Source organism: Prionailurus viverrinus, chromosome B2, assembly GCF_022837055.1.
Source record: "Prionailurus viverrinus isolate Anna chromosome B2, UM_Priviv_1.0, whole genome shotgun sequence".
Lineage (NCBI taxonomy): Eukaryota > Metazoa > Chordata > Mammalia > Carnivora > Felidae > Prionailurus > Prionailurus viverrinus.
In genome coordinates, this window is record NC_062565.1 from 144,582,919 (window position 1) to 144,602,903 (window position 19,985).

At 47.5% G+C, this 19,985-nt stretch overlaps 1 protein-coding gene across 2 annotated transcripts in view; it reads left to right on the forward strand.

The window, feature by feature from the left end:
- The window catches only part of IGF2R (insulin like growth factor 2 receptor), a 105,367-nt gene that overhangs the window by 18,997 nt on the left and 66,385 nt on the right, over positions 1-19,985 (forward strand). For both annotated transcript variants that reach the window (XM_047858262.1, XM_047858261.1), the window contains exons 2-5: positions 1,827-1,966; positions 11,878-11,999; positions 13,673-13,771; positions 18,026-18,158. In XM_047858262.1, coding sequence (XP_047714218.1) covers positions 1,827-1,966; positions 11,878-11,999; positions 13,673-13,771; positions 18,026-18,158 — 494 coding nt within the window. The remainder of the gene's footprint in view (positions 1-1,826; positions 1,967-11,877; positions 12,000-13,672; positions 13,772-18,025; positions 18,159-19,985) is intronic.

Consider the following 19,985-nt stretch of genomic DNA (forward strand, 5'->3'; position numbering starts at 1 on the left):
GCTGCACCCCTCAGTGCCTCTGCAGTGAGTACTTAAGAAATATTTGTGAAGCAAATGAATAAAGAAAGGCTAGTGAAGGTCAAAGGAAACAGGCCTTTATTGATGACGTTCTCATGCCTGGTCATACTTGGGTTATTTTCTCTTGTCTTTAGCCCTCATGACTTTAGGAGATAACTCTAAGGGGTTACTGATAAAGACGCTGAGTTCAAAATTGGTGGATGCCAGAGGGAAGGGGGTGCCTGGGGGCGTAGATAACTTGGGTGGAGGAGAGAGGGAGGAAAAGGTTTCCAGTTACGGAATGAACAAGGCACGGGGATAAAAGGCACAGCACAGGGAATAAAGTCCACGGTATTGTAACAGGTTGTATGGTGGCCGATGGTAACTTCACTTGTGAGCACAGCCTGAGGAAGAGAGAGAATGAATTACCATGTTGCACACTTGAAACTAATTAACATTGTGTGTCAACTAAGCTTGAAAACATAAAAATACAAAATAAAAACAAGAAGCTTAGTTCAATGGTAACTGCTTCTGAGCCTGGCCTTACCTCCCGCCCGCCCGGCCTGTTTTTCAGGTTTCCAGTAGCTGGCTGTCAGAACCTCTAGGGGAGCACTCTGGGGTGTTCCTGTCCCTTTGCTTCTTGGCACGGAAATTCTGGTCAGTCCCCACACCTAGGTTCGGGAGAATGCTTGGTTCGTTGCCTGCCACCACCCCGCTCTTGGGGCTCGTCTGTTACTGGACAGGGCTGCTGGAGGGTGGGGAGGAGGAGAGGGGGCCCACATCCCTGCAGGGGAGGGCCATGTTGCCTGCTGGGTTGTGGAGTCTTTGTCCTGAGGCCCGGCGGAAGGGGGCTCTGGGAAGTGCATCGCCACTTCTGTGAGCGAGTGCCTTCTGTCATCAAGGTGCTGCTTTGGGGAGATCAGCTCTGGCTACACCTCAGTGGTCTCAGGGTTCAGTGACCTCCAGGTGTCCCCCCACCCCCACCCCAACAACTCCTAAGCCTTCTCTCCAGCGACTGTTGAATTAATACAGTATCTTTGCATTTTGCAAGGAACTTCTTCGTTGCTTTCCTCATTTCCTGTCTTTAGCCTTGCTGAGGAAATGACCCCTGTTTTACAAAAACGACAAAACATTCTCCCCAGGAAGAGTAGAGAATGGAGAATAATTGCTTTGACAGAACGGACAAGCCATCATTTTGTCCCACGTATGCAGATTGACTCCTTAACAAGTACTCGGTGTTTACTTGGCAGAGGTTTGAACGGAGAGTGTTTTAATGCCTGTGAAATGCTTGATGTAGTGGGTCCAGCTTAAGTAAAGTTTGTCTGATTTTGAAGCCAATAGTTGATTCATTGCACCACTTTGTCTTGTCCCTTTGGATGTGAACTGTAGCCGTAAAAGGTAAAACCCGAGACTGTCTTTCATGCCATCGCTAGTGTTTATATAGAATAACCAAAGTTTAAACCAATTCTTTGGCTCTTCAGCATTCCAGTGCTGACTGGAAAGGTTGTGATCTTATATTCAACATGATTCTGGGGCAGTTACTTATGTGAGTTGATGCTGTTTAATGGTAGAGTTTTAAGTATTTTGATGATGGTCAGTCTTGTGGCAGCTTCAGGGCGGACTGAACCAGCGCGAGGTGGTATTTAGTGGTTTCTGCCCTGGCTTCTGTTCAACTTAACATAGTTTGACTTTAGTATTTTTTGGCTGACGAAAGTGTGTCTTTTAGGTTGTGGCAGTCTTAAGTAAATGTGGCTTGCATGTGAAGCCAGGGAGAAGCTTAATTATTGGCAGATCAGTGACAGTGACAAATTGTTTTTCTTCCTTTCTAGTTATACATGGGAAGCTGTTGATACCAAAAATAACATGCTTTATAAGATCAGCATCTGTGGAAATCTGGATATTGCCCAGTGTGGGCAAGCAAGTGCTGTTTGTATGTACGACTCCAAGACAAGCAGCTATCACTCTGTGGGTAAGTAGAAAGTTCTCCTTACTTTACTGGTTGTGTGGGATCCCAGTTTTGCAAAAATGACTATGTACATAGAGCTGTCTACACGTATGCTTATATTTTTATCTTTTATAATTAAGTGGTAACAATTTTAGTTGTCCAGTGTGAGATCAGATTAGCTTACTTCCATCTAGTGGATACTGTTGGCCAATCACGGAGAATTGTGCACATTTGTATCTATTGTCACGAAGAATTGTGCACATTTGTATCTATTGATACAGAAGGATGTTTCTTATATGGCTCTGCCTTCTTACGTTTTTCTTAAACCCCATCTTTACTTTCTCCCTGCTTCACACTTACTTCTTCCAGCTGGTGCCCAGCCCCTGACCCGCTTCTACCCTTCCGGTTGTCCGTATTCACATGGGACAAGAGGTGGTCACCAGTTTTCAGCTTATATTAAAAATTAAATAGTCCTGAGAACCACCAATCCAGGAGAAAGGAGTGCAGACTTTTCTTTCCCAGGACTCATTTCATTTCCCCAAATGCCCTCCTCTGGGGTTAGGATCCCTTTCTTACTGGTGAGGATGAGGGGCCCAAGGTGGCCAACAGCAGCCGCCCTACCAAGTTACATGGAACAGCAAAGGGTGGGGGGGAGGGGTGGGGGGGGTGGGGAGGGTTAAAGGAAGAGACGCAGGGCAGAGCTAAACATGGCAGCCCTTTCTCTTGGTTGGTCCACGGATGTCCGTAGTGACCTCCGACCAACACAGTTTGAACAGTGCAGTGTGACCGTGAAGGACCGTCATGAAACGAAGGCCTGCATGTGACTGGGGACAGGGTGGTCGCTGGGAGAGGGCACTCAGGTGTTTACAGTTGGGAGGGTCAGCTTGCCGTGGTAGCTCTGTCTGTCATTTTTAACGAAAACGCCTAAACACAGTTAAAAGGGCTTTTTAGAAAGTAATGGTTAGAGTGATAAGAGTAAGGTCTGTGAGGTCTGCTGGTGGAGGCAGCTTCTCTTAGTTTCCTTCTCTTCCGACGGGGCCCCTGTCTAGATTGAAAACACTGGTAAGAGGGGGTTGAGGCTCAGGACGGAGGTCTGAGAAAGCGCCATGTTATTCTGAAGTCGTGGGTTGGACAAATTGTATTTTCTCATAGATTTAAAAACTTGCAAACGACATGGCCAACTTCCTGCCGTTCTGTTTTGATGCTTCATGAAGGAGGGCACTAGTGGGCCTGTTGGTCAGTGTTACTCAGGTTTCCAGAAAAAGGAAAGGTAGTTTTCCTCTTGACTTCACCATAATATTTGACTACAGTGTTTCCGACTGATGAAATACAGTGCAGCTGATGGATGTTGGATACAGACAAGTAAATCGCTAGAGGTATGATTTGTGAAGTTAGGTTGGCTGGACAGAATTTGACAATGACCAAGTTGAGTTGGCTTTGAAAACCAGGCGGGTGAGTCGATCTTTGCTGAGATGTTGGTAGTGGATCCATCATAGATTCTGTGTGACAGTAATGGGGGAGGTGATCTGATAAAATGCATTTTTAGGAAGCTGGGCCCAATGGAATAGGAGAGGTTGGTTAAAGGGGAGAAGCCAGAGGTAACTAGATGACTCGAAAGCCAAGTTACAGGTTGATTAAGATACAAACTAGCAGTTTCTGGTCTCATTTTACTCCCAGACACACACGACAGATACTTTCCCCTGAACTTCACACTCCCAGAAGGAGAGGACATACGCTGGATAATGGAGACTTTCAGCATCGCCCTGTCCTTCACCTCAAGAAAGCAAAGTAGTAAAAGCGGGTGCAAATGACTTTCACACTAGCACAGAGATAATCTTGAGTCAGATCTAGTTCTGCTAATTTGTATTATATAATAGAAATAACCGACTGTGTTATTATAAATTTGGTTTTGGGACACCTGGGTGGCTCAGTCAGTTGAGTGTCCGACTTCTCAAGTCATGATCTCATGGTTCATGGGTTCAAGCCCCACGTTGTGCTCTTTGCTGACAGCTCAGAGCCTGGAGCCTGCTTCCGATTCTCTGTCTCCTTTTTTCTCTCTGGCCCTCCCCCACTCACACTCTGTCTCTCTCAAAAATAAATGTGAAAAAAACTTTTAAAAAATTTGGTTTCATAACTAAATAATAACTAAATTTGTTATGCGCTTATGTGCCAGGCATTATGTTTTTAAGTAAAATATCTTCTTTAGCTCTTTCAGCAACTTTTTGAAGTAGGTGGCTCCATTTCCCTGATTTTATAAATGAAGAAACTGAAGCACAAAATAGATACAGGAGCTTGTCAGAGGTGAATGCTGACAGGCAAGCTCCAGAGCCCGTGTCCTTATTTGAGGCCGTGTTGCTCTGTGAGTTATAGGGTCACATCGGACGGTTCGAGAGGTAATATGCGGAACCACGGTGGGAAGTCTGAACTCCCGGCTCTGAGAGGGCAGCTGAGAAACTAACTCCCTATGAACTTGTTAGAAAGGAAAAAAAAATGTGACTTCTGAAAACAGCTACAAAAACTGGAGCTCCCAATAGGTAGGAGAACAGAAAAGCTAGGAAAGCAATAGATCAAAATATATATGAGAAGTTAATGTATAACCAAAAGTTTGGGTGTAATTTAGCAATTTATCTGTTAGGAAACAGCTTTAGACCTCTCCTTCGTACCCTATAACGGAAATTACAGATCAGTTAAAATTAAAATGATTAGAACATCGGGAAGAAATGTAGCAAAATAGATATATAATCTAGGGGTGGTAGGAGCTTCTCTTAATAAATGATTAGAAAAACACACAGCCTGGGGCACCTGGGTGGCTCAGTCACCGAGGTGACTCTTGGTGTCCTGTCCGACTCTTGGTATTGGCTCAGGTCATGATTTCACAGTTTGTGAGATCAAGCCCCATGTCAGGCTCTGCACTGATAGTGCAGAGCCCGCTTGGGATTCTCTCTCTCCCTCTCTCTGCCCCTCCCTGCCTCAAAATAAGTAAATAAACTTAAAAAAAGGTCAGGGGCGGGGGCGGGGTGCAGGCGAAGGACCAAGAACCCAAGGAAAAATGGCAGTCTGAAGACTGGCGGTTTACAATAGAAGAAATCCAAGACGCTCAGTACAACTTCATTCGTAAGCCAGGTATAAATGCAAATCAAAGCAATAATGAAATCTCATTTTTCTTCTATCAAATGTGCAGAAGTTTAAACGGGAAGATGGTGGTTCTGTAACCCTTTGGGAAGGTAATCATCGATGTGCGTTAGTGCCCACAAAGGCCGTTTCTGTTCTTAGAAATGGATAGTAAGACCTCAACTTTGGTTTAAACAACACTACATCAGTTTTGATTTAAAAAATCTTGAATTAGTTCTTTCTTAGGCAAACGGTACTGCTACGTATATAAATCTAGCAGAGTTCAGCAGCCATTTTTAGGGGACCCATGAACAACATTTGGTTCTGTTTACGACCTAGTTGAACCACCTTCACCACAATTTAAAACGACGTATACGTTTCACCTATTTGATTTCCTTTTAAAGTACTTCAGATGTCTGATCTGAAAGTTAGAACTTAGTAACAATAATTATAAATTTAATAGTTGAAACTTCTCATAAGCCTGAAATTCTCTTAGAATTTCTAAGTTCTAGTACTGTGTCACCCGTCTCAATCAGTTGCGACTCAGTTGTAACCTGTGGGTTGGAGTCATAACATTGAACATTGCAAGTAGGTAGAAATACTATGCTCACATTCCTCCTGACATCCCAAATGTTAATTCTTTGGCCTTAATTGAGTTAATCTTTCTGAGGGCTAAAAAACTATGTATATCTACTTCAGGAAACCTGTTAGCACATGTAGCTGAAGTAACATACCCACCAGGGAAGGGTGGTAATTGCGGTTACTTACCGTCAAAGCCTCGGATTCTGACCGGCTTCTTGCTGGTGACCTGGGTAGGACACAGTGAATCCGGTTGTAGTTGCCGCATCAAGTGACTTCCTTTACTCTCAGGAGGCTGGCCCCTGACTTCAGATGCTAGTTGGATGGTTTGATTCTTGTGCGCACTGGGGGAAATCTATGACAGTCATTCAGGTTGATCGCTGCACTGAATTTTGCATCTCTGACTCCTAAGATGTGAAAATCTCTTTTCCTCTTAAGCCCTGTATTCTTTCCTTTTTAAAAAAAAAACATATAATTCTACTGGATATTTAAGATGATATCTGGGAGAGTTTTAGATAGAACTCCTGTTTCTGTCTTACGGCCTCTCCTGAGAGTCTGGCAATAATATCTGTTAGACTTCAAAACCCAGATTCCCATAACCTACTTTTGTAAATCTTAACCAGTAGAGGAATTAGTACTGTATACAGATTTTTTGTACAAGTTTTTTTTTGTTTTGTTTTTTTTTTTTTTTTTTGTAGCATTGTTAACTGTGGCAAATGTGCTGGCCCACCCTAACTATATGGGGATAGTTGAACAAGTTGTATATTTTATTCTGATTTACTTGGTTAAGTCACATCTGAAAAGATATATGTATAAATTATATTTTGAAACAGCCAACACTTAATATTCATTTATTTATTTGTAACAAATACTTGAATGACTCAGTCACTAAAACAGACAAAAATCCCTTTTCTTGTGGAGCTTACATACTAGTAGTTGAGTGGGAGACAAACACAAACACTGGCTAGGTAGCGTATTAGAGTATGATGGATGTAAAAAAGAAAAGGAGGGACAGTCAGGAGTGCTGGAGGTCTCGGGAGTGTGTGTGTTCAAGAATATTAAACGGGGTAAGTGTCGCTGAGAAGGTGACATTTAAGCAAAGACTTGGAGCTGAGGGAGTCAGGTGGCTCTGGGGGGAGCAGCCAGTGCAAGGGACGGAGGGGGGAGTATTAGAGAGGGGAGGGTAATTGGTGGTAGCAAGAATAGAAATCTCTTTTGAAGAGTGTTAATACAAAGAGGGGCAGAAAAATGAGGCAGCAGCTGGAGGGAAAAATTGGGCAGCTAGGAGGATTCTTCGTTTGGTGAAAGGACACGTGAATAGTACACGTTGAAGGACACGACACGATAAAGAAGGGAAAGTGGGTAACGGGGGAAGCCTTGCTGGAGCACATTGGTGACTAGCACGGGGAGGGCTGTCTGCCTGTCTGACAGGCCCTGATCGAGGTGTTGGGGAGGCCCGGTGGCCGTGCGGTGGGCCCTGAGGCTGCCTGCGAAGTTGGGACCGCTGGGGCTTGCGGCCTCAGCGAGGCCGAGTTGCGAGCTCGGCTGGGCTCGGCCGGGGGCGCCGAGGGTTGCAGGCGAGGCCTGGTAGGCCTGGAGCGCGGCCTGGTCTGGCGGGCTCTGGTGAGCGCGGCCTGGCGCGCAGGGTCTGCAGGACCCGGCGCGGCCTGGCCTGTAGAGCGTGGCCTGGTCTGGCGGGTACGGGCGAGCGTGGCCTGGCGGGCCTGGCGCGCAGGGTCTGCAGGACCCGGCGCGGCCTGGCCTGTAGAGCGTGGCCTGGTCTGGCGGGTACGGGCGAGCGTGGCCTGGCGGGCCCCCTGGTGCGCAGGGTCGGGAGGACCGGACGCGGCCTGGCCGGTAGAGCGTGGCCTGGTCTGGCGGGTCCGGGTGAGTGCGGCCTGGTCTGGCGGGCCCGGGCGAGCGCGGCCTGGAGGGCCCGGCCTGGAGAGCGCTGTCTGGCGGACCCAGCGCGTGGTCTGGCGGACCCGGCGCGGTCTGGGGGACCTGGCCTGGAGACCGAGGTCTGGCAGACTCGCCACGGCCTGGCGGGCCCGGCAAGCACGGTTTGGTCTGGCGGGCCCAGGCGAGCGCGGCCTGGTCTGGCGGGCCCGGCCTGGGGACCGCGGTCTGGCGGGCCTGGCGCGCGCAGCCTGGTCTGGAGGACCCGGCCTGGAGAGCGCGGCCTGGAGGACCCGGCGCGGTCTAGTCTGGTGGGGCCTCGCCAGCGCGGTCTGGTCTGGTGGGCCCGGGCGAGCTCGGCCTGGTCTGGCGGACCTGGCCTGGAGAGCGCGGTCTGGAGGACCCGGCGCGGTCTGGCGGGCCCTGGTGAGCGTGGCCTGGCGGGCCTGGTACGCAGGGTCTGTAGGACCCGGCGCGGCCTGGCCTGGAGAGCGCGGCCTGGTCTGGCGGACCCGGCTTGGAGAGCGCCGTCTGGTGGGCCTGGCGCGCGTGGCCTGGTTTGGAGGACCCGGCCTGGAGACCGTGGTCTGGAGGACCTGGCGCGCGCGGCCCGGCGCGGTCCGGAGGACCCGGCGCGATCTGGCGGGCCCGGCGAGCGCGGCCTGGTCTGGCGGGCCCAGCGAGCGCGGCCTGGTCTGGCGGACCCGGCTTGGAGAGCGCGGTCTGGAGGACCTGGCGCGCGCGGTCTGGCGGGCCTGGCGCGGTCCGGCGGGCCCAGCGCGCGGTCTGGAGGACCCAGCGCGCGGTCTGGCGGGCCCAGCGCGCGGTCTGGCGGACCCAGCGCGGTCTGGCGGACCCGGCCTGGAGAGCGCGGTCTGGAGGACCCGGCGCGGCCTGGCGGGCCCGGGCGAGCGCGGCCTGGTCTGGCGGGCCCGGCCTGGAGACCGCGGTCTGGCGGGCCTGGCGCGCGCAGCCTGGTCTGGAGGACCCGGCCTGGAGAGCGCGGCCTGGAGGACCCGGCGCGGTCTGGTCTGGTGGGGCCCCGCCAGTGCGGTCTGGTCTGGCGGACCCGGCCTGGAGAGCGTGGTCTGGCGGGCCCGGCGCGCGGTCTGGAGGACCCGGCGCGGTCTGGCGGGCCCGGCGAGCGCGGCCCAGCCCATTTGGCGCCGTCCTCGGGAGCTGGCCGTGGGCCTGGCGTGCTGGCCGCGGCCCCGCAGTCCTCACCCGGCTCTCGTCCGGGGAGGACGGCCAGGCTGGCCGGTTGCCGCGGTTGTCTGCCGCGGTTCGCTGCGGCCTCTCCCCGAGTGCCCCGGTTGGCAGCCGGTCCCGGCCACCGGGTGGAGTGGGCAGAGGAAGAAGGCGAGGTGGACAGGCGGGTGCGATGCTGATGGGGGCCTGGCGCTTAGGGATGCTGGTGCCCAGTGCCGCGGCGGCAGAGGTTGGCTGGATCCCTCCCAGCCCGAGGCCAGGGCCCTCCGCGTTTCCTTTTCAGGGCGGACCCAGCTGTTATGAGGAGCCCCCGGGAGCTCTGGGCACAGGGCCGGAAGGGGCCGCTGTGTGGGGGGACAGGAGGCGCGGGGGAGGGTCTTCAAGGTGGGGGGGGCTGCGGCCTGTGAGCGCCCCCTTCTGGCCACAGCGCTTGCCGCTTCCTGTGGTCCTTGCCCGCCCTCCGTGTCTCCTGGAGCGCAGCGCTGCAGGGGCTCGTCGAAGCCCCGCCCCGTCTCCCGGCCCTAGGCCCGCCTGCCGTAGGCGGGGCTTACGGGCGCTGTCCACGGGGCGCTGTCCTCGGTCCCGGAGACTCCTCTGGGCTTGTGTGCTCTTTTGGTCGAGGAAAAAGATTTTCGGACGGATCCCGGGAATTTTAGGGGAGAGAGCGATTCAGGTGGACCTTTGCACAAAGACAGGCGGGCAGGCAGTCAGGAGAAAGAACCAATGTACTGTGAGCCTGGTGCTCTGGGGGCAGCTCTGAAATCCATTATCCTGTCTCCACTGGCATCTTAATTTTGACCCCTCCCCCTCTTCTTCCTCCTTTATTTCTTTTCACAAAAAGATATCAGGTATTTGTATCGAAATGGACCAGTTATAATCCTGAGTTTATGATACGCAGTCATAACTAATCCGTGGGCTAACCTTTTTCTGTTTTTTAATTAATTAATTAATTAATTTCTGTTTTGGATAACGTAATGAACCCCATCTCTAACAGAATCTAGGAACCTGAGAATAACCACTGTCTCTGTGTTTTCCTCACCACCCCTCCCCCCCGCCACCGTTTCCCTTCCCTGGGAGTAATAATTAGCCTATATTTAAATTTTTCTTCCTTTTCTTTGTCTCTGTGTCTCTGCCTCTCAAAAGTGTGTGTGTGTGTGTGTGTGTGTGTGTGTGTACGTGCCCAATATTTTTAACTCTATACAAAGCATAGATCATGCTATATGTAATTTTGGGGGCCTTAAAGTGGTAACAACAATATTATGTTTCTAAAGATGGAGCGTATTGTTATCTTTCACCATGGTTTGTTCCTACTAACACTTTTGTGATATTATGTGGCTCTCCCAAAGGTAAGTTATCCATGGTTCTATTGATGGGCATTTGGGTTGTTTCCACGGTTTTGCTGGTGTGAGGAACATGAGATGTTCTTTCATTTGTTTCTTGTTCTACGTATATGAGTATGGTTTTCTTCTGTGTATATACATAAGAGTTGAATATGTAGGTCACAGGATACACGGATATTAGGACATAATGCCATGCGGAGGCAACAAAGGCATGCTAGGCCATCTCTTTTCCAGCACTTGGTATTCAACTTTTGTCAATGGGATGGTTGTAATCAGTATGCCATGTGTTCTCAATATGTAATTCCTTGATCAGTAGGGGTGTTGTACATCTCTTCGTGTATTTACTGACATGGTTTTCTTCCCTTTGATCATATCTGGTTCATTTTATATTGGGTTATTTATTGCATGTGACCTATTCTACCTTTCTAGAAGCTTTAGAATTTTTACGTTTGATATTAAAATTTACCATGACATGACTAGGTGTCGGTCTTTCCTCATTGTCTTCTTTTTGTATGTTCTTTCAGTTAGAGGTTATTTTGTTTCATTTTCTAGGATTATAAAATTTTTTTCCTTTCCTTTTTTTTTTTGGGGGGGGTGTGTGTGAATGTATATATTTTTGATGCCAATTCTTTGCCAGTTTGCCAGTTCTGTGTATCTCCCAGTTTAAAACTTGTTTCTGTTTTCCTTAAGCTATTTTTTTTGGTGAATGTAAACTTTTAAATTTACTAAGTCAAATATATTGACATTTTAGAGTTAATGCTTTTGAGTCTTAAATATTTTTCCTACATTAAGATCTAAAAGGTAATTATGTTTTCTACCAAGAGTTCTATCTAAAGTTTGGTGTTTGATGTTATTTAATTCCTTTAGAGTTGATTTTCATGTACAGTGGTAGGTAGGGATCCAGTTTTTATCTTTTTTCCATTTTGTTTTCAGTTCCATTTATTGAAAGTCTCTTCTTTGCCCACTGATCTATTACTCTGTCACATATCAAGGTTTGATTCACACATATCTGTCTGTGCTCTTTGTCCTAATCTGCTTATACCAATTATCAGTATTTGGTATGGAATAGACATTTTATTCTGGATTATTACAGTAATATACCAGGAAAACTGAAATGTAATCACTCCACTTTTTGGCCATTCTAAAGAATTTTGATTTTTGAGGCTGGCACTTGTGTTGAACACTGGGTGTTCTGTGTAAGTAATGAACCACTAAATTCTACTCCTGAACCCAATGTTACACTATACATTAACTAGCTAGAATTTAAATAAAAATTTGAAAGGAAAAAATTTTGTTTTGATAGTATATATGATGGGAATTTATTGAAGAACTTGAGCAGTTGAGTTATACGTATATTCTGACTTATGTTTTTGGAGATTGTATCTGTCGAGGTGGATGGGGAGGGAGGATGGTGAGGGTCAGGAGTGGAGCAAGGGGACCAATTCTATGCTGCTGCCAGAGTGTAGGTGAGGGATGGTAGTGATTTTAGTAGCAGCAGTAGTAGAGGTGGAGAGTAGTGGATGGATTTGAGATGGAGGGAAAACCATTAGAGTTTTCCAACTTATTCAATGTGATAGATGAGAGAAAGTTGGGACTCATGTAATGTGTTTGGGTCTTGAACAGCTGGGTGGATGGAGATGCCATTCCTCAGCTGGAGAATTCTGGGGAAGGGACAGCCTGTAAGTTTATGAATTTTCAGATGAATTATGGTACCACTTTTAATTTGTTTATGCTCGGAAATGGCTTTATGGTCATGAATGTTTTATAGCTTGTTCATGCTCTTTCCTTTCCAAATAGGTGATTCTTCTTTGAAAACTGCAACCAGATCTCTTCTGGAATTCAATACAACAGAGACCTGTAAGCAAAACACAAATCACAAAATCCAGACTAGCATCACCTTCTTATGTGGGAAAACTTTGGTGAGTCCGCACAGTCACTTTATAATGTTCTTTCCTTTTGTTAAAAATGTTTGTCTGTTGGACATTCTTACTACAGTGTCATTCCGGGAAGAATAAGTGAGCAAAATTAAAAACACAAACTGAAAACCCCAACCAAAACGCCATCGCCATTAAGAACCAATACATAAACAAACCCTAGCCTGTAGTTACAACTTTTAAGTGAAACTTGACCTACATCCTGTATAAAACTACAATTCAAGGTGATTAGCATGTTTAAACTCGAAACACTGCTGAACATTTACATTGCAGGCATAATTTTTTTTCTAAAACTTATTTTCATAGCATTTTATTATGGTAGTTTTTAGGGCAATGCACTTTTTTTTTTTAAAAAAAGGTTTTTGTTTTCTCATTTACATTAAATTGGAGAGGCCAACATCTATCTAGGAGAAGCCTTGGCCAGCAGACAATGGCCACTAATATCACTTTTTCAAGTATTGCTAGTATCGAAAGGGGACATAAATAATTATTTAAAGCATGATGTTTGTTCTTATCCTCTGTATATTGCATGCGAGTTTTTGCTGTTAATCTCTAGTGTTCAGAAAGGGACTGTCAGTGAATAATTGCTAGCTTTTAGGAGAAGCAATTTATTTTTTATTTTTATTATTTATTTATTTTTTTAAATGAAAGTTATTGTCAAATTGGTTTCTATACAACACCCAGTACTCATCCTAGGAGAAGCAGTTTATATACAAGTCTTATGAATGTTCTCTGATCAGAGTAAGAATGCAAGTATTTAGAAAAATAAGGTTGAGTGAAACTCAATGTGGGTATCAGTTTGCTTTAAAGTATCATTTTAGAATTTGGTGCTGTGACTTCCTGCATCTTCAGACCTATAATGTCTCCTCTGAAGAACTTTAAAAATAGAACTTACATTGTTAATTTTGGACCAGCCTGTCAGTTGCACTGTTGTCTATGTTGAAACCTTGGAAAAAGATCTGTTTGCAGTGATATGAAATATGGAGGTCTGTGCTACAGAATAAGCTAGCTGCTGCTTTAATTTTAACTAACTTCCCTCAAGAATTCTGCGTTCACCGTACAAGAACCAGAATTGCGAAGAACTCCCTAGATTTGCATGTGGGCGTATGGAGGTAAATTCAGTATCGCGTATCACCCAGCAGCGCTGTGGTTGGCCATTTTGGAGTCCACCTTGGTTGCAGTCTGTTAGGAGGGGCTGCCCTTGAGTGTGGGGTGTCTGAAGCGAGGCTGGTGTGTGAACTCAGTCGGGTCCAGATGGGCGTCCGTCCTCAGCTTACAGGAAGTATGAGGTCACATTTTCTGGCTTTGATTTTGTTGGCATTTGGTTAAGAGAACATTTGGAGTTTGAGAGTGGAAGGGCTCTGAGGATTGCATCCCATGAGTTTACTGTGCTTTGCATAGTTGGGGCAGTAGAACAGTTTTGGACCGATTATACCAAAATTCCAGCATGATTTCATGAAGCTTTTGTCTCATAATTTTTGCGTTTGGGAACTTCTTGATGACCTTGATTAACTAAAACAGTTGTGTCCTCCCTCCTCTCCCTCTTCTTTCTGCTTTCAAATTTTCATTAGCCTTTACTGTTTCTAACTTTAAGAGAGAAAAAAAAAACCCTTACATCATGCAGTATCGTAACTTATTTTTAATTTTTTTAAAAATAGGGAACTCCTGAATTTGTAACTGCGACAGACTGTGTGCATTACTTCGAGTGGAGGACCACTGCAGCCTGCAAGAAAGACATATTTAAAGCTAATAAAGAGGTAACGAGGGGGCTCAAGGTCACGTGCTTGACATTCTGGGACCTTTAAGAGTTGAAATATTGGCGCAAACCTTTTGGGGTCAAAATCTTTTTTAGTTTTCAGATTCCATTTGAGCAAAGATAACCGTATGATTTAATTGTTAAAATGAGGCTGGGTGGTTCTTATTTTTAGAACAGGGCATTTAAAACATCACAGGATATGATTAGAAATGGACTGGCTCAGCATCTACTCAGTTGGTTAGTTAGTTCTTGGTTTCTGGTGCTGCGCAACTTGGTGACTAACGTGGTTGAGCTTGTGTTCAGCGGATTCCCTCTTCCTACTGGCCCCATCTCTCCCCCACCGTGGGGCGGCTTCTGGACGCTTTCCAAGTCCAGGCCAGGCGTTCCTAGCCCCTCAGTTCTCTGCCAGTTCACCTCAGAGACTTAGATGGCTCCTGTCGCTCCCTCCACTCTTTTCCTGGTGTTTGCTCGAGTCGTTTTTGGTGATTAATGAAGCATCCTCTCCCTGAGCCCAGAGACTCTGAAGCTGGCTCCGCTGAGAGCAGACAGCACTCCCCTGCTGCTCCTCCCCTCTCACCATCCCGCGTCTGAAAGGTGGTGTCCTGTGCTCACCTAGACGACAGCCTTCGTGGGTTGTTACTCTCACGTGTCTCCGTTAGTTGTGTGTTCCAAAGGATTCGGTTCACAGACTCTCTCAGGTTCTAGGAACTGACAGATGGGGGGCCATCTGTTATTTTCCGTGATGGCCTAAGATAGTGCCGTTGAAGGAGGGTGAAAAGGGAGATGTTTGTTTTTTGAAAATAAAGCCAAATTAAGTTAAAGAGAATAAGTTATCAGTGGTCTTTCAAATATGGCAGTCTTTAAAAGAAAAGACAGTCTGATAGGAAAGTGGCAGAGGGAAAATGTTGCCTCCCAGAGAGGAGCGTAAGGAATACTCAACGAGAAAGCAGTTTCCATTGTGGAAAGAATGAATGCGTAAGAAAATGACACTGACATTGAGGAGACCGGGTCACATTTAAACCTCAAATTTTAACACTTAGGTTAAGCTCTTTGCCAGTATATATCGGTGAATGGCGGGAAAAACATCTCAGGAACACAGAGACACATGCCTCCTGCTCTTTTTGGGGCCTCAGACCTCTCTGGGCCCCACACATGTCCTCTGGGGCTCTGGTTTTCCAGCCTGAAAGTGCTGCCCATTTTTCCAGTGTTACCTGTGCATCCTGTTACCTCGCCTTGCTGAGCTGACAGTTGTGTCTCCCACCACCTGGGGAAAAGTCGCTTCTCAAAATAAATACATAAATAGCAACCTATTTTCTGTTTTCTTCATGGTACAGGTCAGAAGTCACAGGCTGCAGACCCTGGACCAACTCCTGCCCCCTGGCCTGTGTTTGTGCAGCCCCAGAACTAAGAACAGGTTTTACATTTTTATAGGATTTAAAAAAAAAAAAAAAAAGCAAAGAACAACAGAGACCTATGTGACTTACGGAGCTTAAAATAACGTGCTCTGTCGCCCTTTATGGGAAATTGAGTGGGCCCCTGTTCTAAATTAGATTTTGGTATGTTAAGGGAGAGGTATAGCCCTCTTTTTTTTCTCAAAACGGTGACATTTCATTTCTCTTGGAAGCTGACGTAAAGATCATGAGCACCATACAGTTTGTCCTCAGTGATACTCTCTTTAGGTCTGGTTGGTAGCTGGGGCTTTATTCGTTCAGTTTTCATTTATCGACGCCCTGTCATGGGCCAAGAAGTAGGAATTTCATTAAATTTTGAAAGGGTTCTTGCTTTCAGAGAACCCATAGACCTATGGTGCGGAGGGCATGTCTTCATTCACGACCCGGGTTCATCCTGCCTCAGGTACAGGTAAACTGAGGCAGGAAGCATGGAAGAGGACGGTGGCCGCCAAAAAGCAGTGCCGTTGCTGTTAGTAAATCATAATCAAGTAGATTTCCTCTTCTCTGTTTTTGGTAAGATTTGATTACACCTTACGGACTGTGGTATCACTTCAAAAACTAGTAGATGTTTCATGTAAACAAACCAACCAGATTTGGTTTTCACATTTCATTTCTGCTGTCAGTTTTGCTTTGTCAAGTTTAGAAGAATTTGGTGGGCAAATATCATGGAGTTCCAGACACTGGCTCTACAGGCTGGCGGAATAATGCTTGTCTAGTGGATCCTGGTTGTTTTTTTTTTTTTTAAGATAATTTCTTTAAAATATCGCGGACGGACGTCCCCTTACTGTGGCACTCTTGGGAACACAGGAAATTCAGAACTGGCATGCCAGTGTTCTTACCAGAGTTACATAAATACAGCTAATATACGTATGGTGCTAACAAGGTTGATTCACTGTGTGGTGTTTGAAGCTGGCAAGCGACCTCCTTCCCGGCGGCTGCATTCCTGCTCTTATGAATGTCTCCATTGCTCTGCTCAGTGGAGCAGGAAGTGGGGAGGACTTTCCCCAGGAGCCTTCACTGTTTTTCCGATGCACGCTCCAATTCTGTGGGGCGCTGTGTTAGGCGTGTCTTCTGTTCCTTCCTGGAGTAGCGAGCCAGCCAGAAGTTGCTAAAACTCCCTTGAGCTGGGTGTCTGTGGACCTCGCTTCCTGGAATCTCTCGAGTCTGTTGGTGAAACCGAGCTAGTTTGGAACTACGAGTTCTTTCACACATGGCCCCGGCTTTCCTTCCCGCCATGTTCCAGGCTGCTCCCTTCGTTCCCAGGCCTTCCTTTGGTCACTAGAGAGGTGCTCCCTGTCTCCCGTTCCCACCCACTCACCAGCCGGCTCGCTCCCTGCTCGAGTCCTGTTTCTGTGTTAACCTGCCGGAGGATGACGGGCTGTCGGTTTGTAGGATTCTGGACACCGTGGTCGCTCTCGCGGGAACCTAGTCACTGTCTGCAGCAGTACCTTTCTTTTTGGCCGCTTTTATGCAGGATGCAGCGTTAGGCTTGGCATCTGGCCTGCCGACCCTGCTGCTGGCTTGGTGTGCCTGTGTCCCCGGAGCGGAGGCGCCGGCCCCCTCAGTCATCAGAGAGACCCCCGATCAATGCTGTGGGCGTTGGGGGAGTTCGTTTTCGGGGTCTGGCTGAAGGGAATTCTTGTGTCCCTTGAGGTTGTTTGATTTGATCCATTAGATCTCCCTGAATCTCTGAGAACAGGACTGGGAAAAAGGGTTAGTAGGTCAGAGTATTGCTGCGGGTTTGATAGCGTCTTTCTAAGAATAATTTTTTAGCTAAATAGTAAGCAGTTAGTTTTTGTTATATAGATCTGCCTGTGAATAGCTTCAGTCTTTTTTTCAGTCAATTTTAGGAAAACCATCCTTTGAGAGTGATGTAGCAGATGAGTTTGAAATGATCACCGAGGGGCACCTAGGTGGCTCAGTTGGTTGAGCATCCAACTTTGGCTTAGGTCATAATCTTGTGGTTCGTTGAGTTCTAGGCCTGCACTGGGCTCACTGCTTTCAGCTTGGAGCCTGCTTCAGATTCTGTGTCTCCCTCTCCCTCTGCCCCTCTCCCTCCCCGCCCCCTCCCAGAAATAAACGTTAGAAAAATGATTGCCAAGAATGTGAATTTTTGGGCATTCTTTGGCAGGGCGATTAAAGGGGTATTTCCGTAAAGATGACGTGGCGGTACATGATGTCAGTTAGATGACCAGGGCCTGTTTTATTCTTGGGCGCATCTCTGGGCTTGAATGCTCTGCCTTCAGAAATAGGTAGACCTTGTAAAGCGCAGGGTCTTCTAGTGGGTTCCTTGAAATTTTAAAAATAAGAGGCCATTAGTTCCTAGAGATGAGCGAGAGGGCCTAGGTTAGAATCCAGGAAGCGTTGGATTAGATGCGCAGAGGAGGAACGTGTCTTCATACGTTCCTGAACAGGTGTTTCGGGAGGCCCCGTTAGGTTCCAGGCGTCATCCTAAGCCTCCCGCTTAGGACCACAGCAGTGACAGAGTCCCTGTCTTCAGGGAGCTTCCTCTCTCGTGGGAGAAAGCTGGCGAGTCAGCAGATGGCAGTGCCCGGAAATACACGTTAGCATTAGGAAGAAAAAGGAAGCGGAGGCTTCTGGCAGCGTGCTGCTGGGATTGGGCAGTAGTGAGGGAAAGTCGGTGGTGCTAAATGTACAGCCGCTGAAGCTCTTGTCGACCTTTGCTCTGTTCCTCTTGTCGCCGGGGACCCCGACAGTGGAGACGAGACGTTGGCCACAGGCCCCACCCAGCCGGTGGTGGAAGAAGCTGTGTGTCCAAGACCGCTTCTCTTCCTCTCTTCTAGGTGCCGTGCTACGTTTTTGATGGAGAGTTCAAGAAGCACGATTTAAATCCGCTGATCAAGATTAGCGGAGGTTACTTGGTGGATGACTCTGACCCGGACACTTCCCTGTTCATCAACGTTTGTAGAGACATAGGTAGGTTTGGGGGGGGTGGTGGCGAAGGATTTCTCAGAAGGCTTTGGTATCTTTGCGCTTCTGCCGTTCTTCCTAGTTGGAATATCCGTGTCACTGAGTAGGCCCCCTGAGGAACCTACCGGAAAGATGTGCATAACCTCACCCCCAGGCTCCCAGTCAGTTCTGATTCCGTTGCAGATCTTGTCCAGACTGTTGGTCCATCCCAGTGTGTTCTCTCTGCCAGACGTGTTGGTTCCAGGATTCTCCCATAGCTGACTTCCAGGGAGATGGTGGGGAGGGCAGATAGGGTGGGCGTGCCGGGCACCCCGAGACCTGCTGGAGCAGGATGAGTCAGCCTTCCTGGGAGGGCTGTGGGGAGGAGGGTCTCTAGCCAGCTGTGTGTACCCCAGTCTGTCGGCTTTGTGTTGCAGGCTGGGCAAAAGGGACAGACGGACAGCCAAGTGACCTGGGGAACTTGCTCGTGACGCGTATCTTAGCCCAAGCCAGCTTCTTGCCCGGCTTTCTCTACAGGTGCCAGAAGCGCTGTGAGAAGCGTGGGTGTCTTTGCTCAGTTAACTGAAGGCTGTAAATGGCCTTTATCTAAATGGGGCCCTGAGAACTGTTACTAATAAACCTTTGTTCTGTCAGCAATTTCTAAACTCCAGCTCTGTGCGTTCTTCAGGGGCGAGGAGGGGTTAGTCCCGAAGGCCGAGACTTGTCTCCCTGCTGTGCCAGCAGTAGTTGTGCCCCCGTAAATCTTGCTGGTAATTAGCTAATAAAATTAAGATCGTTTTTAGTGTTTTAAGTTCCTGTTTCTCACATAGTACGTGGGACTTTGGCCTTAGGAAAGCTCGGGACAAAATTTTTAGTTTGAGAGAGAGAGAGAGAGGGAGAGCACGTGCGTGTATGGTGGAGGGGCAGAGAGAGGAGGAGAGAGAGAACCCCAGGCAGGCTCCGCACTGTCAGCACGGAGCCCGGTGTGGGACCCGATCCCACAAACTGAGATCCTGACTTGAGTTGAAACCAAGAGTCTTCCGCTTAACTTGACTGAGCCACCACTCAGGTGCTCCTACGTTCGGGAAAAAATTTTAAAATAAACTCCGAACATGAGGGTGTGGCTGGGTGGTCGGTACGTGAGTTTACAGTTATTCTTTGAATTGTACAAATACGTTATATACCATTTTGATTTTTTTTTAAGTTTATTTTGAAAGAGAGAGGGGGAGGGGGAGGAGGAGCAGAGAGAGAGGGAGAGAGAAAGAATTCAGCACTGTCAGCACAGAGCCGATGTGAGGGATCGAACTCACAAACCACGAGATCATGACCGGAGCCGAAATTAAAGAGTTGGACGCTTCACCGGCTGATCCTCCCAGGTGCCCCCCCATTTTGATTATTTTCAAACAGTTTTAAAAAGTGAGTATACCACATATGTGGTTCACTAGAAGTGACTAGTGATAATTTTAGATTTTTTTATGTCAGGCTCTTTACATCATTCTTTTGTTCTCTGAAGACAGCTTTTAATGTTCTTTTGGAATAAGCCAGATAGACAGAGTCTTTGTCTTAAATGGATCTGTAACTCAAATTTGATTATAAAGCTGACGAGCCTTGCAGATTATTGAATTCTGAAATAATATGCCATCTTAGTTTAGAAAACATTTAGATTCCTGGTCTTTTTATCATTTTGAGGATTCTCTGAATTCGGTAAGAGGTATTCTTATGAAAGGGTTTTTTTTTTTGTTTTTTTTTTTTTTTAAAGTTGGCTCCCCACTGGCGGTGGAGCCCAGTGTGGGTCTTGAGCTCATGACCCTGAGATCAAGATCTGAGCTGAGATCAAGAGTCGGACACTTACTG